A 13,847-nucleotide genomic window follows, 5' to 3' on the forward strand; every position below is an offset into this window, starting at 1 on the left:
CCCCCGAAAGGGGACCAAGGGATGGGAATTAATCTCTCATTCTGGGAACTATTTGTGGATTCAGAAACACCCAACAAAGGATTTAACAGCACAGATTCACAGCAGTCCCCCGTGCCTGCCAGGGGCGATTTCTGAGCGCAAAGCCAGGAGTAAGCCCTGAGCGCTGCCGGGTGTGACCCAAAAAACAAAAACAAAAACCAAAGGAAGAGAAGAAAAAAGAAACAGAAATCTCAGTATATTTGTGGAAATTATTGTATCTCCAATAAAGTCATTAATACAATAGCAAAAGGTAAGAGATAAAATAAATACAATAAAAAGGTGGGTGTATGGCAGTTGTTTGCATAGGCACAGCAAAATTTGGGGAAAATAGAAAGGAAAAACCTTTGACCTAGAAACAGGGAGGTTTTACCTATGAAGCATCCTGTCATAACATCAACTATAGGCTCCAGGCAAGCTAAGTTGTCTAACCCAAACATCTCTGATTTCATATCCAGAAGCAACCACCATTTCTTTTTTGTTTGTCCTTTCAGGAATGTAAACGTATAAGAGTATACTCAATGGGGACTGGAGAGATAGAATGGGCATAGAATGAGGTAGGGCATTTGCCTTGCATGCAGAAGGACGGTGGTTCGAATCTCGACACATCCCATATGGTCCCCTGAGCCTGCCAGGCACGATTTCTGAGCATAGAGTCAGGAGTAACCCCTGAGAGCAGCCTGGTGTGACCCTCGCCCAAAGGAAAAAACAAAAAAACAAAAAAATAGTATGATCAATGCATAAAAGCATACATACACACACACACACATATATATATATATATATATATATATATATATATATATATATATATATAGCCTAGTGACATTATTCTTGTTTGTTTCTTTGATTTACTGTGCTCTGAAGATGGATTAACTTAAGTACAAAGAGCTGTCTTTATACCTACAGAATGGAATGCCTGCAATATCTGCCCCTCCCTGAATGGTTCTCGGTCAACTTGCAGTCTGTTGCCAATGCAAGCAATGAATTGAAATAGGACCAATGCCAGAGAGATAGGAAAGGAGTTAAGCCACTTTCAGTGAAGACTAGGTCAATCCTAGCACTACATGTTTCCCAGCATACATGGAGACACCTCTGAGTCCCAAACAAAAAGTGGTAGCACCTTAGGCAAACAAATAAACAATATACTCAGTGCAAGTAGCTTTTCTCAAAGTGAGATTACCAGCCAGAATGCACTCTTTTCTTGCTGATTTTCCACTGAACATCTCTCTCTCTCTTTTGTTTTTTGTTTGTTTATTTGTTTGTTTTTTAGATCATACCCAGTGGTGTTCAGGGGTTACTCTGGCTTTGCACTCAGAAATCTCTCCTGGCAGGCTCAGGGGACCATATGGGATGCCGGAATTCGAACCACCATCTCTCCTGGGTCAGCTGCGTGCAAGGCAAATGCCCTAACACTGTGCTAGCTCTCCGGCTCCATCACCTCTTTTTTTTTTGTTTTTGTTTTTGGGCCACACCCAGCGGTGCTTAGGGGTTACTCCTGGCTGTCTGCTCAGAAATAGCTCCTGGCAGGCACGGGGGGGCCATATGGGACACCGGGATTTGAATCAACCACCTTTGGTCTTGGATCGGCTGCTTGCAAGGCAAACAGCGCTGTGCTATCTCTCTGGGCCCCTCTTTTTTCTTTAAAAAAAAAAATTCTTCTCCTCCTCCTCCTCTTCCATTTGTTTTGTTTGGAAGTCACAACTGGCAGTGCTCAGGGTTTACTCCTGGGCTCTGAGCTCAATGATCACTCCTGGGGAGGGGGAACCGGTGATCATACAGAATGCTGCTGGATCAGACAAACACGTCCCCTGCTGTCCTCTCTGGCCCCGGCACCTCCTTTCATGCCATGCCACCTCCCTCTGGCCTCCCTTCACCCCACAAGCCTTCCTTTTGGTGAATTGTTAGAATTCCTGTCAGAACTCACCTAGTCCCACCTGATCCCAGCTTCTCTCCCAGCTCTTAGCAAGCATTGCAGTGTCCAGATCTTCAGGCCACAGACTCAGGTGACCTCTTAGGGGTGGACCCTGAGTTGAATGTTGATAGAGTGATGATTCTTTCTTTTCTTTTTTTTTTTTTTTGTTTTTTTGTTTTTTGTTTTTTGGGCCACCCCCAGTGACACAGGGGTTACTTCTGGCTATGCACGCAGAAATTGCCCCTGGCTTGGAAGACCATATGGGATGCCAAGGGATAGAACCACGGTCCATCCTTGGTTAGCGTTTGCAAGGCAAACACCCTACCTCTTGCGCCACCGCTTCCAGCCCATAGGGTGATGTTTCTCATTTACTTCTCTATAGATCTCATCACAGCTAATCTGGTGTTATCTATTCAGACATTTGTTTGGAAATTTTGAAGTGAAACTTTGTTCTTTTCTCCTTTTTGGCTTGCATGGCAAACTGTGTTTCTTGTGGTGCATTTAATGGATCAAAAAGTGGTGAAGTTTTTTTCCCCCTTGCACTTCTTGCCTTCTGAAAGAAACCTTGAGCACAAAGGTGGTGCTTTTTTTTTTTTTTTTTTTTTTTTTGGTTTGGTTTTGGATCACACCCGGCAATGCTCAGGGGTTACTCCTGGCTCTTCTCTCAGAAATTGCTCCTGGCAGGCTCAGGAAACCATATGGGATGCCGGGGATTTGAACCACCGTCCTTCCGCATGCAAGGCAAACGCCCTATCTCCATGCTATCTCTCCAGCCCTAAAGGTGCCATTTTGACGTCACAGAACCTCTAAGAATTGGAATGAGCAAGAAAAATTAAACCTGAATGGAAGCAAAAGTTCAAAAAAGGGCCCTTGCCTTATATGTGAGTGGCCCGAGTTGGACCCTCGGCCTCCCATATGGTCCCTGAGCACCACCAGATGTGACCCCTTAGAATACAGAGCCAGAGGAGTCAGTAAACATGTTCGTAATCGTGAGACGCTTAAATAAAGCTATTATTTGAAAGGAAGGAAGGAAGGAAGAAGAAAGAAGAAAAAGAAAAAAAAAAGAAAGAAAGAAGGAAGAGGAAGGAAGGAAGGAAGGAAGGAAGGAAGGAAGGAAGAGAAGAAGAAGAAGAAAAAAAGAAAGAAAGAAAGAAAGAAGGATAGAAGAAAGAAAGAAAGAAAGAAAGAAGGAAAGAAGAAAGAAAGAAAGAAAAAAGAAAGAAAGAAAGAAAGAAAGAGAAAAAGAAAGAAAGAAAGAAAGAAAGAAAAGAAAGAAAGAAAAAAAGAAAGAAAGAAAGAAAGAAAGAAAGAAAAAAGAAAAGAAAGAAGAAAGAAAGAAAACAGAGAGAAAGAAGAAAGAAAGAAAAAAGGAAGGAAAGAAAGAAAGATAAAAGAAAGAAAGAAAGAAAAAGAAAGAAAAAAGAAAGAAAAGAAGAAAAGAAAAAAGAAAGAAAGAAAAAAGAAAGAAAGAAAAGGGGGAAAGAAATAAAGAATGAAGGAAGAAGGAAGATAAAGAAAGAAAAGAAAGAAGAAAAAGAAAGAAAGGAAGAAAGGAAGGAAGAGAAAGAGAAAGAAAAAGAAAAGAAGGAAAAAAGAAGAAAAAGGAAGAGAAAGACTGGCTTTCTATTTCCCTCATACATTCTCATTATTAGGATAGTTCAAAATGTAGTTATTTCTCTAACTAAACTCATCCCTGTTTGCGGTGAGCTTCATGAGGTGAGCTGTAACTTCCAGCTCTTTTCTCTTTTGTGTCTGAAAATTATTATTGCAAGAATGTCTTTCATTTTTCTTAAAACCCATAGATGAGTAAGACCATTCTACGTCTCTCTCTCTCTCTCTCTCTCTCTCTCTCTCTCTCTCTCTCTCTCTCTCTGACTTATTTCACTCATTAAAATAGATTCCATGCACATCCATGTATAGGAAAATTTCATGACTTCATCTCTCCTGACAGCTGCATAATATTCCATTGTGTATATGTACCACAGTTTCTTTAGCCATTCATCTGTTGAAGGGTATCTTGGCTGTATGTATGAGGGAAATAGAAAGCCTGTCTAGAGTACAGGCAGGGGTGGGTGGGGAGGAGGGAGATTTGGGACATTGGTGATGGGAATGTTGCACTGGTGATGGGTGGTGTTCTTTACATGACTGAAACCCAAACACAATCATGTATGTAATCAAGTTGTTTAAATAAAAAAATTAAAAAATAAGAAAAAAAAAGGAAGAGAAAGAAAGAAAAGGAAAAGAAAAAAAGCAATAAGTAAGCCAGAAATAGGCCCTCAGCACTCTACTCAGAGAGAGAGAGAGAGAGAGAGAGAGAGAGAGAGAGAGAGAATGTGGCTTCAAAAAATAAAAATTAACCAAAAATAAAAGTTAAAAATAAATAAACAAATAAATAAAATAATAAAAATAAAAATCACCCCCCAAAAGGAGTCAGACCTGAGCACAGAAGTAGGCCCCAAACCAAAACCAATTAATAAAAAAAAAAAAAAAATTAAACCTTTAGACCAGGTTTTGTTTTAAGGCAGATCCTGAGAACCAGCCAAGGGGTAAATTCCCCCATGGGCCAGCAACGGAAGTTCCGCCTTCCTGCCACTCCAGGGCCCCGCCCACGAGCCGGCCTGATGGACAGTGCAGCGGGCCAATCAGAGCGCAGCCGGCGTCAAAGGCTTTGCGCATGCGCACTGTCGCGTTGGCCATGGGGGCCCGTGGGGTCTGGGGTTCGGCTGGGCTGGTGCAGGCGTTGGGAGTCCGAGCCACCACTTCCCTCCCCTCTTCCAGGCACCCCTTTCCCAGCCGGGGGGAGCTGGTGGAGGTGTTGAGGGCCTGCATGGTGGAGCAGAAAGGTGAGTAGTGACAGCTGAACTGGGGACTTAGCTCTGGGCCTTAGGGTTGCATTTTGGGGTTCTGCAGCCCTCCTAGCTGCAATGGTTTGCACCCCAAGATCCAGGAATTGGGGTGGAAGAGCTAAGTCACGAGAAATCCCAACTTTTTTTCAGCATGTGCATGCATGTCTGTGTTCCAGGCATGCTTGGAGGCACAGCTTTCATGGACCTACCTGACAAGCTCAAAAAAAAGAGGTTCCTGGCCATCCCAGCACCCTCCAGGGAGAAGTGAATGAACTAGAAAATTAATTGCCCAAATCAGGGCTCAGGTGCACTTGCCTGGCACACACACACTGCCAACCTGCACTTCAATTCCTGGCACCCCCTGTGACACACACACCCCCCCAAAATCCAGGGAATGGGGTGCCAGGGGCTAAGTCATGAGGGGTCCCAAATTTCTTCATATTGAATACTTGAATACTGCTAGGGTGTACCCCCTAAAAGCAAAAAATAAAATCAGGGCCAGAGTGATTGTTCCATCCATAGAGCATTTGTCTTGCAGGTGCAAACTTTGGTTTGATTCCTGGCATCCCATAGGGCCCCCCAAGTACTGCCAGGGTTGAGCCCTGAGCATCCCTAGTGTGTCCCCTAAAACCAACCAGCCAAAAAAAAAAAAACCCAAAAAATAACTCATTAAATAAACAAAGTACTTGGTGTGGTGGTCAGTGCTGGGAACAGATTAGAATAGGGTCCCACCATGGGAAGCTGGAGGGAAGGACAGGCGTCCTGACTCAAGAATTCTGGCCCGGGGCCGGAGAGATAGCATGGAGGTAAGGTGTGTTTGCCTTGCATGTAGAAGGTCGGTGGTTCGAATCCCAGCATCCCATATGGTTCCCCGAGCCTGCCAGGAGCGATGCCTGAGCGTAAAACCAGGAGTAACTCCTAAGTGCTGCCGGGTGTGACCCCCCAAAAAAAAAAGAATTCTGGCCTCTGGTGATATAACCCAAGCTGACAGCCATGGGTTGCTCTGGTGATCACAGCATGGTTATGATGCTGGGGGGTGTCAGCTTGTCCAGCAGTGCTCAGAGAAAAGGAAGCTGGATGTTTGCGCCCCATGATGAGAAGAGTTGGGGGGCAGCTGTAGGAACTTTTCACTGACCCCACTGTGATTGATCCTACGGCTGACGTCCCTGCCTTGTGTTCCAGGACCTCTCGTCACACTTAACAAGCCTCAGGGCCTGCCAGTGACAGGTACAAAGGGGCTGGTGTCTTCGTGGGAGGGTGATATGGAGCAAGGGAAGATCCACGCACCCCTATCATCTCCCTCTGCCCCCCAGGAAAGCCAGGGGAGCTGACCTTGTCCTCCGTACTCCCAGAGCTGAGCCAGTCCCTAGGGCTGGGTGAACTGGAGCTGCAAGTGGTTCGAGCCACTGAAAAGTAAGTGGGAGCAGATGGAACTCATGGGGTGGGGTGGGGGAGTGTGGCAGTTGGGTGTGCACTGTTCCCACAGCAGGTAGAAGCTGAGAGAGAAGAGAGGAGAGAGAGAGAGAGAGAGAGAGAGAGAGAGAGAGAGAGAGAGAGAGAGGAGAGAGAAGATTCTAGAAGCCTTGTTTCTCAGAGAGAGAGAGAGAGAGAGAGAGAGAGAGAGAGAGAGAGAGAGAGAGAGAGAGAGAGAGAGAGAGAGAGAGGAGAGAGAGAGAGAAGATCCTAGAAGCCTTGTTTCTCAGGGCCAGTTCATAGTCCCATTGCTTTCAGTCTTCAACTTGACTCTGTTCCTTCCTGGACTCCCCTTTTATTGTGTGGGTGAACCCTATGGGATTTTTAACTTCTGTGATGTATTCTCTTCCTTTAGGGAGACCTCTGGCCTTGTCCTCCTCTCCAGTTGTCCCCAAACAACAAGCCGACTGCAGAAGTTCTTTTCCACCTCCCAGAGAGCCCAGAAACCCATAGCTACCTACTGGTGAGAGAGGTTGGGGGCTCTAAGGACCCGAAGGAGGTCCCCACCCGCCATTCTGAACTCCTTTATTTTCCCCAGGGCTGTCACAGATGGGGTCCCAGCCTCTGCCGAGGGGAAGATCCAGGTGGCGCTGAAACTGGAGCATGTGGATGGCATCCAGGTTGTAAGTTGGGGTCTGTCTGGGGAAGAGGGGGGACCCTCTGACATTCCTGCTTCAGAGTGAGGATTTAAAGACAGAGGCAAGAGAGCTCAAGCACCAGAAGGCTGGACATGCATTTTGCATGTAGGAGCTCCAGGTTTGATTCCCAGCACTAATGGGTCCCCTGAGCACCACTGGGAATAACACCCCCAGACCAGAGCCTGGAGTAGCCCAAGCAGCACCAAGTGTGACCCCAAAAATCAAGAGCAAAAGAGTATAGATTTGAGTGCTGCCTCTCATCCTCCAAATCCAGCCAGTCCCTGGCCAGTGCTTAGATGGATCTTGGGGTTGGGGAGATCGGGGGCCGACCCCCAGCATGTACCCAGTTTGTTCGTTGTCGACTGATCCTGCAGGCAGTGCCAGTGAAGTCTGCTTCCCGTAAGGACATCCGTGAAGGTGTTAAGAGGACCCTCAGCCACTTCCATGTGGTGGCCACGGGCTCTAGCTGTGCCCTGGTCCATCTACAGCCCCTGACAGGTGGGTTCCCAGTTCCCCCAAATCTTGCCTCTGGAATGGTATTTGGCTGAGGGAGGAGGTGGGGGCTGAGTGGAGGCTACTTGGGGGGAGTTGCTGAATCCCAAGGGCCCCTGGGACAGCCTTGACAGCCCCTTTTCTTTCCATCAACTACGTTTTGTTTTGTTTTGCTTTTGAGCCACATCCGGTGATGCTCAGGGGTTACTCCTGGCTATGTGCTCAGAAATCGCTCCTAGCTTGGGGGATCATATGGGACACAGGGGGATTGAACCACTGTCCATCCGAGGTTAGCGTGTGCAAGATAGATGCCCTACTGCCTGTGTCACCACTCCAGCTGCTCCATCAGTTTCTGAGCTTACCCACCCCTGTCTTTAGTGCTCTGTTGTGAATCCCCATAGGTGGGCCCACTTTTTTTTTTTTTTTTTTTTTTTTTTTTTGGTTTTTGGGCCACACCCGTTTGACGCTCAGGGGTTACTCCTGGCTATGTGCTCAGAAATCGCCCCTGGCTTGGGGGAACCATATGGGACGCCGGGGGATCGAACCGCTGTCCGTTCCTTGGCTAGCGCTTGTAAGGCAGGCACCTTACCTCCAGCGCCACCGCCCGGCCCAGGTGGGCCCACTTTTTAGAGGAGAGGGGTTATACCTACTTGCTCAGAGATTACTCCTGGCTCTGTACTCAGGGATCATTCCAGTGGCCTTGAGAGACCATATGGGATGTTGGGGATTGAACCTGGGTCAGCTACGTGCAAGGCAAGTTCTATGACCCACAGTTCTATGACTCCAGCCCCTCCATGGGTCCTTTTATGCTTCTTGCTCAGGATTCATGATTTCCAAAATCTGTGGAAGAGTCTTTTCATGAGTCCTGGAAGGGCTTCTCTTCAAATATTACCCCTCACCTTCGCTTTCCTGTTCATTTGGAAGGGTTCACTGACCTGTCCCCCTCATCTATGGGCTAACTTTCTTTCTTCTCTTTTATGTTTGTAATTGATTTCCGAGCACCCTTGAACATCGGATTTGCTTCTCACACATGTGTATTCATTACGTCTCTGGCCCACATCTCTACCCTCTCGTTTGTTTCTCTGACAAATACTGATGACCTTTTTAAAAAAAATAGCAATCCCCGGGCCCGGAGAGATAGCACAGTGGCGTTTGCCTTGCAAGCAGCCGATCCGGGACCAAAGGTGGTTGGTTCGAATCCCGGTGTTCCATATGGTCCCCCGTGCCTGCCAGGAGCTATTTCTGAGCAGACAGCCAGGAGTAACCCCTGAGCACTGCCGGGTGTGGCTCAAAATCCAAAAAGAAAAAAAAATAGCAATCCTTGGGGCCGGAGTGGTGGCGCAAGTGGTAGGGCATCTGCCTTGCACACACTAGCCTAGGACGGACCGCGATTTGATCCCTTGGCGTCTCCTATGGTCCCCCAAACTAGGAGCGATTTCTGAGCGCATAGCCAGGAGTAACCCCTGAGCATCACTGGGTAAGGCCCCCCCAAAAAATAGCATTCCAGGGCCAGAGTGTAGTACAGTGGGTAGGGTGCTTGCCTTGCACATGGCCAACGTGGGTTCGATCCCTGGCATACTGTGTGGTCCACCAAATGCTACCAGGAGAAATACTGAGAGCAGAACCAGGAGAAAGCTGAGTTCCACTGGGTGTGCCCCTCTTACCCGCCAGGAAAATATTCCTCCACATGTTACATATTTTTGTTTTTATTTTGGTCCACACCCAGCTGTCTCCAATGCTTACCTTCTTGCTCTGTGCTCAGGGATCATTCCTGGTGAAGTTGCAGAGCCCTATAGGGTGCTGAGATTGGGTTTTATACTATAGCTCCAGACCATATGTGTTTTTGTTTTCATTGTTCTTAATTTTATTAGGAAGAGGGGAAAATTTGGGGGCCACGCCTGACACTACTCAGGTCTTACTCTTATCTCTGCTCACCAGACACTCCTGGTATTGCTCAAGGATCACTCCTGGCAGGGCTAGACTACTCCTGCAGTGCTGGGGATCAAACCTGGGTCTTCACAGTGAGATAAACATTTGTCCTTGTCCCTTCTACTCAGTGACTTTTCCCCCATTCCTAGTGAGGGGCTTGGTAGTTCGGCTCCCCTCTAGGAAAGTGCTTTATTCCTAGTAGCAGCGAATGCATTCAAGGTGGCATCTCCAGGAGCGAGTCCCACAGCATGGTGGCAGGGTCTGGGTCTAGCCCCCTTTTCTCAAGTAGAGCCAGAAGTATGGGGCGCTGGGAAACCATTGGATCTGCAAAGGGAGAATTTCCTGGAAAAGAGGGGACACATGCAACAGCCCCTCCCCACACTCTTCCCTTTTATCTTGCAGTGTTCCCCAGCCAGCTGCAGGTGCACATGGCCTTACAGCTCTGCCCGATCCTGGGGGACCACATGTACTGTACCCGCGTGGGCTCTGTCCTGGGCCAGCGTTTTCTGTTGCCAGCCGAGAGCACCAAACCCCAACCACAGGTACTCCGCCTACACTTCCTAGGATATGGCATATCTAGGTGGGAGTGGGCCTGCCTGTTACCCCAACTGCTGTCAGGGAAATGGCATGCCTGGGCAGGAACTGAGTCATAGTCACTTCTGCAGCCTCCCCCCCCCCCCCCAACCTGCCCTGCTGTGTGACTTCCAACATGTGGTTTTGGGGACTGCAAGTGGCTGACTTCTAAAGACTGTCCCAAGGGGCCAGAATGGTGGCGCAAGTGATAGGGTGTTTGCCTTGCACGCGCTAACCTACAACGGACTGCGGTTTGATCCCTGGTGTTGCATATCGTTCCCCAAGCCAGGAGCAATTTCTGAGCACAGAGCCAGGAGTAACTGCTAAGCGTCACTGGTTGTGGCCCTTGGGTGGGGATGAAAGGGGCTGAGAGCATTTGTAAGGATCACTGACGCAGAGGAACCCCAAAGTGCCTTGTTGGGGTAGGGATTTGGGACACACCTGGAAATGCTCAGGGCTTCTGGCTCAAGGCTCGGGTTATTCCTGGAAGGACTTTGGGGACAATATGGTAACAGAGATTGAACCAGAGTCAGCCACATGCAAGACAAATGCTTTAACCCCTGTGCTCTCTCTCCGGACCAAAAAATACCTCCTCCCCTCCCTATATACTTCTCAGTATACTTCTGTGAAGAGCCACCTTTGCACCCCCTTTTGCATGGGGGACCCAGCCATGTTGCTTCCCCACCTCAGGATGGCCTGGGAAATGGAATGGATAGAATTGTGGAGGTCTGGGGCCCTGAGCTAGTCTCTGCCATGAGCACGGGCATGTAAGCCTGGGCATCGGAGATGGGGTGGTACCAGGGCCAGCAGTTGTGGGGCTCATGGTTGCTGGCCTGTGACCATCTGGGCTGGGCCTATTAAGTCGCTGCGCCCCCCTAGGGGGCAGTGCTGGAACCTCACCTGTGTCTCCCACCTTAGGTCCTGGACCAAGCCCTCCTGGATCGCCTCCACCTGACCCCGGCGCAGGCTGCCCGGATGCCCCTGCACCTCCACCTCCACAGCCTCCACTTGCCAGGACCTGGGCCCCAGGATGATCCCATGCAGCTGCTGGCCCCGCTGCCTCCTTATTTCTCCAGGACCCTCCAGCTTCTGGGACTCAACAAGCAAAATAGTCTCATGTCTGTGCCTGCCTTTTCCTCACAAAGTGGATAAAATGGGAAGACGCTGGCTTTGAGGAACAGCTCCACTGGCAGCCAGGCTTTGGGTCACTGGCTGTGTTGCACAGGCAGCTGACTGACTGATACAAGGAGCTACATGTTTCCATGTAGCCTTGAAGCTTCTTAGGGCTCCCTTGGGCGTGTCCTCTGCTGAGACTAACTGGAAACAGCCATTGTCACTCAGGGCATTCCCAGTCATGTTCAGATATACCCTCTGCAGTTGTCTCCTTGATTGTTCTTCACAGCAGCTCCCCAACCTGACATCCATGGTCCCCACTCTGAATCTTACTCTTCAGGGACTGCAGAGAAAGCTAGTGTCTTTTATTCAAACCCCCAAAGGACTCAGGAGGGAGGGGAGATGCCTCGAATATACAGGGTCTCACATGGAAGCCCTGGCATGGCATGACTCCCCGAGCACAGTCGGATGAAACTCTGGTGACCCCTAGTACTGCCAGACCCATGCAGTGCTATGTCACTGGTCTGAGGATTGAGCTATTAAGCCTAGTTGGCCAAGTATCACTGGCAATGCCCCCCCCCCCATAAAAATATAGTGGATTGGGGACCCAGGATGGCTCAGTGGTAGACTGTTGCAGAAATGAAGTTGAGTTTCATCTCCAACTCCATTCCACCTGCCCAAAACAACCAGCACCACAGCCAGGCTAGATTCTAGGTGATAGGGGGTTGTCTTGGCACAGTTTAGTACCACAATCAAGTGTGTGCAAACCTTGGTCATCACAGCCACCACTTGGGAATGGGAGAAGTTGCTGAATGATCTCATGAAGCTGGTGTGTATCCATCTGTGCATCCAGTGGGCACACGCTTTGCCCTGTAGCAGCTCAAGTGTGTTCCCTGGCACCACCTGGTCTCATGAATACTGCTAGGAGTGACCAGTGTGAGAGCTGGAGCTGGGAGTAACCAGTGTGGCCAAAAAAATAAAATTTTGATTTAAAGAATAAACCCAAGGTGACATGCAGACATCACTCAAGGCATGAAATATGTGTTCCTCTCCTGTTCTGACCATTCCTAATCCAAATCCAAGCTCACGTTAGACCCTTAAAACTATACCTAAGTAGCTGAAATAAATCCCCTAGAGGAGCCAGGAGAGAGGGGCTGGAGTGATAGCACAGGAGCAGGGCTTTTGCCTTGCATGCAGCTGACCAAAGACATGGTAGTTTGATCCCCAGCATCCCTTATGGTCCCCCATGCCTGCCAGGACCGATTTCTGAGTGCAAAGCCAGGATTAACTCCTGAGCACAGCCGGGTGTGACCCAAAACAAACAAACAAACAAAAATTAGAGTATAGACAGCATACAAGTGGTCTGGGTTTGATCCCTGACACCATGTAGAGTGGCCCAAACAACAGGAATAATAGTCTCCAGGATTCTGCATTCTAAATTTTGACTCAGTTGAAAGGGTCACACTGGTTCTGCAGGGGCTCCCCTGGCTCAGTTGAGGTCACCAACCACCCTGATGCAAGTGATTCTGTCTTTTGCAGTGCTTGCGTCCCATTGGTGACATTTCTGCATGGGGGACCCGCTATCTGGATTCGATTCTGGCTTGGTCCTGCTACGTGTGGTTTGGGCATGGAGTTTGACTTCCAGTTTAAGGGCTGCCCGATTCCCACAGAGCTCCGAGGAAACATGTTGGCTCACTTCTGATTCCATTCTGCAGAGTTCTGAAGGCAGACCACTTGTTCCTGAATGGTTGATCCTGTCTTCAGAATTGCCAGGGCCCGGAGAGATAGCAGAGCGGCATTTGCCTTGCAAGCAGCTGATCCAGGACCAAAGGTGGTTGGTTCGAATCCCGGTGTCCCATATGGTCCCCCGTGCCTGCCAGGAGCTATTTCTGAGCAGACAGCCAGGAGTAACCCCTGAGCACTGCCGGGTGTGGCCCCAAAACAAAAACAAACAAAAAAAAAAAAAACCAGAATTGCCCTGAAAAAGGGCGCAGTGCCCATAACAAATCACTGCAAGCTTTTTCTTGCAGCGTGGGGCATCACAAGTCCACGGGTACCCTTCGAAGACTGGTACGCCTCTCTCCCAGGGGCTGGTGGCCCCTGTACCTTGGCTCTTGGCTGCCTCTGCTATAGACCTCTGGGCTATGTCCTCTTCTGACTTATGAGAGCCCTCCATCCCAATCACCTCGAACCATCTCAGTATTTTCATTAACCCAGCCCAGACCCTGTTTTCAAACCCATGTGCACAGGTTCCAGGGGGACTGATGGGGCAGGGAAAGCATCCAACCTAGATAACCCCAAACTTTGTCAGATTGATGTGGTAGTTGGATGAGCCATCTCTGCTCTTCATGGTCCCTGGCACCCAGGAGGCTCAAGGTGGGGTGTACGTTTGCCCACAGCCTCAGGTCTGAATGTCAGACCCAGGAGATGGCATTCAGCCAGCAGGTGCAGTTCTGGCAAAGGAATGTGTGTCCCCACTTTCTGTCACCTCCATGCAGCTGTAGGCCTGCTGCCTCCTCTGACTTTTCCTTCCATCCCACCCACCCAGCAGAAGGATGGAGAGTTCCCAGATGGAAGCTCTGCTGGCAGAAAGCCTGAAACTCGAGGCTACCTGCCCTCAGCCTCAGCCTCCCAGAGAAATGGAGCCCAGCCCAAAAATGCCTCACTTGCTCCCCTTTATTTGGCTGTATTTGGAATTGGGTGTTGAGGCCGGAGTCGGGGGTTCTTCAGCCTCATCATCCCTGGCGTCACCCGGCTCTGCTGCACATCCCAAATGGGCAGGAGGCTGCGGATGCTCAGGGATTCCATCAGGCTTTTCTCTGCCTTGGCTCT

At 49.1% G+C, this 13,847-nt stretch overlaps 3 protein-coding genes across 3 annotated transcripts in view; 2 read left to right on the forward strand and 1 right to left on the reverse strand.

The window, feature by feature from the left end:
- FANCD2 (FA complementation group D2) overlaps positions 1-13,847 on the reverse strand; it is a 1,230,368-nt gene that overhangs the window by 1,142,148 nt on the left and 74,373 nt on the right. The gene's annotated exons all lie outside the window — the stretch shown is intronic.
- The window catches only part of EMC3 (ER membrane protein complex subunit 3), a 146,271-nt gene that overhangs the window by 103,786 nt on the left and 28,638 nt on the right, over positions 1-13,847 (forward strand). The gene's annotated exons all lie outside the window — the stretch shown is intronic.
- RPUSD3 (RNA pseudouridine synthase D3) lies at positions 4,634-12,016 on the forward strand. The gene is made up of 8 exons (XM_049766308.1): positions 4,634-4,794; positions 5,980-6,024; positions 6,111-6,210; positions 6,626-6,733; positions 6,809-6,893; positions 7,283-7,406; positions 9,732-9,871; positions 10,821-12,016. The coding sequence occupies exons 1-8, from the start codon at positions 4,647-4,649 to the stop codon at positions 11,052-11,054; spliced, it is 984 nt and encodes a 327-aa protein (XP_049622265.1). The 5' UTR covers positions 4,634-4,646; the 3' UTR covers positions 11,055-12,016.

Source organism: Suncus etruscus, chromosome 20 (assembly GCF_024139225.1).
Source record: "Suncus etruscus isolate mSunEtr1 chromosome 20, mSunEtr1.pri.cur, whole genome shotgun sequence".
Taxonomy (NCBI): domain Eukaryota; kingdom Metazoa; phylum Chordata; class Mammalia; order Eulipotyphla; family Soricidae; genus Suncus; species Suncus etruscus.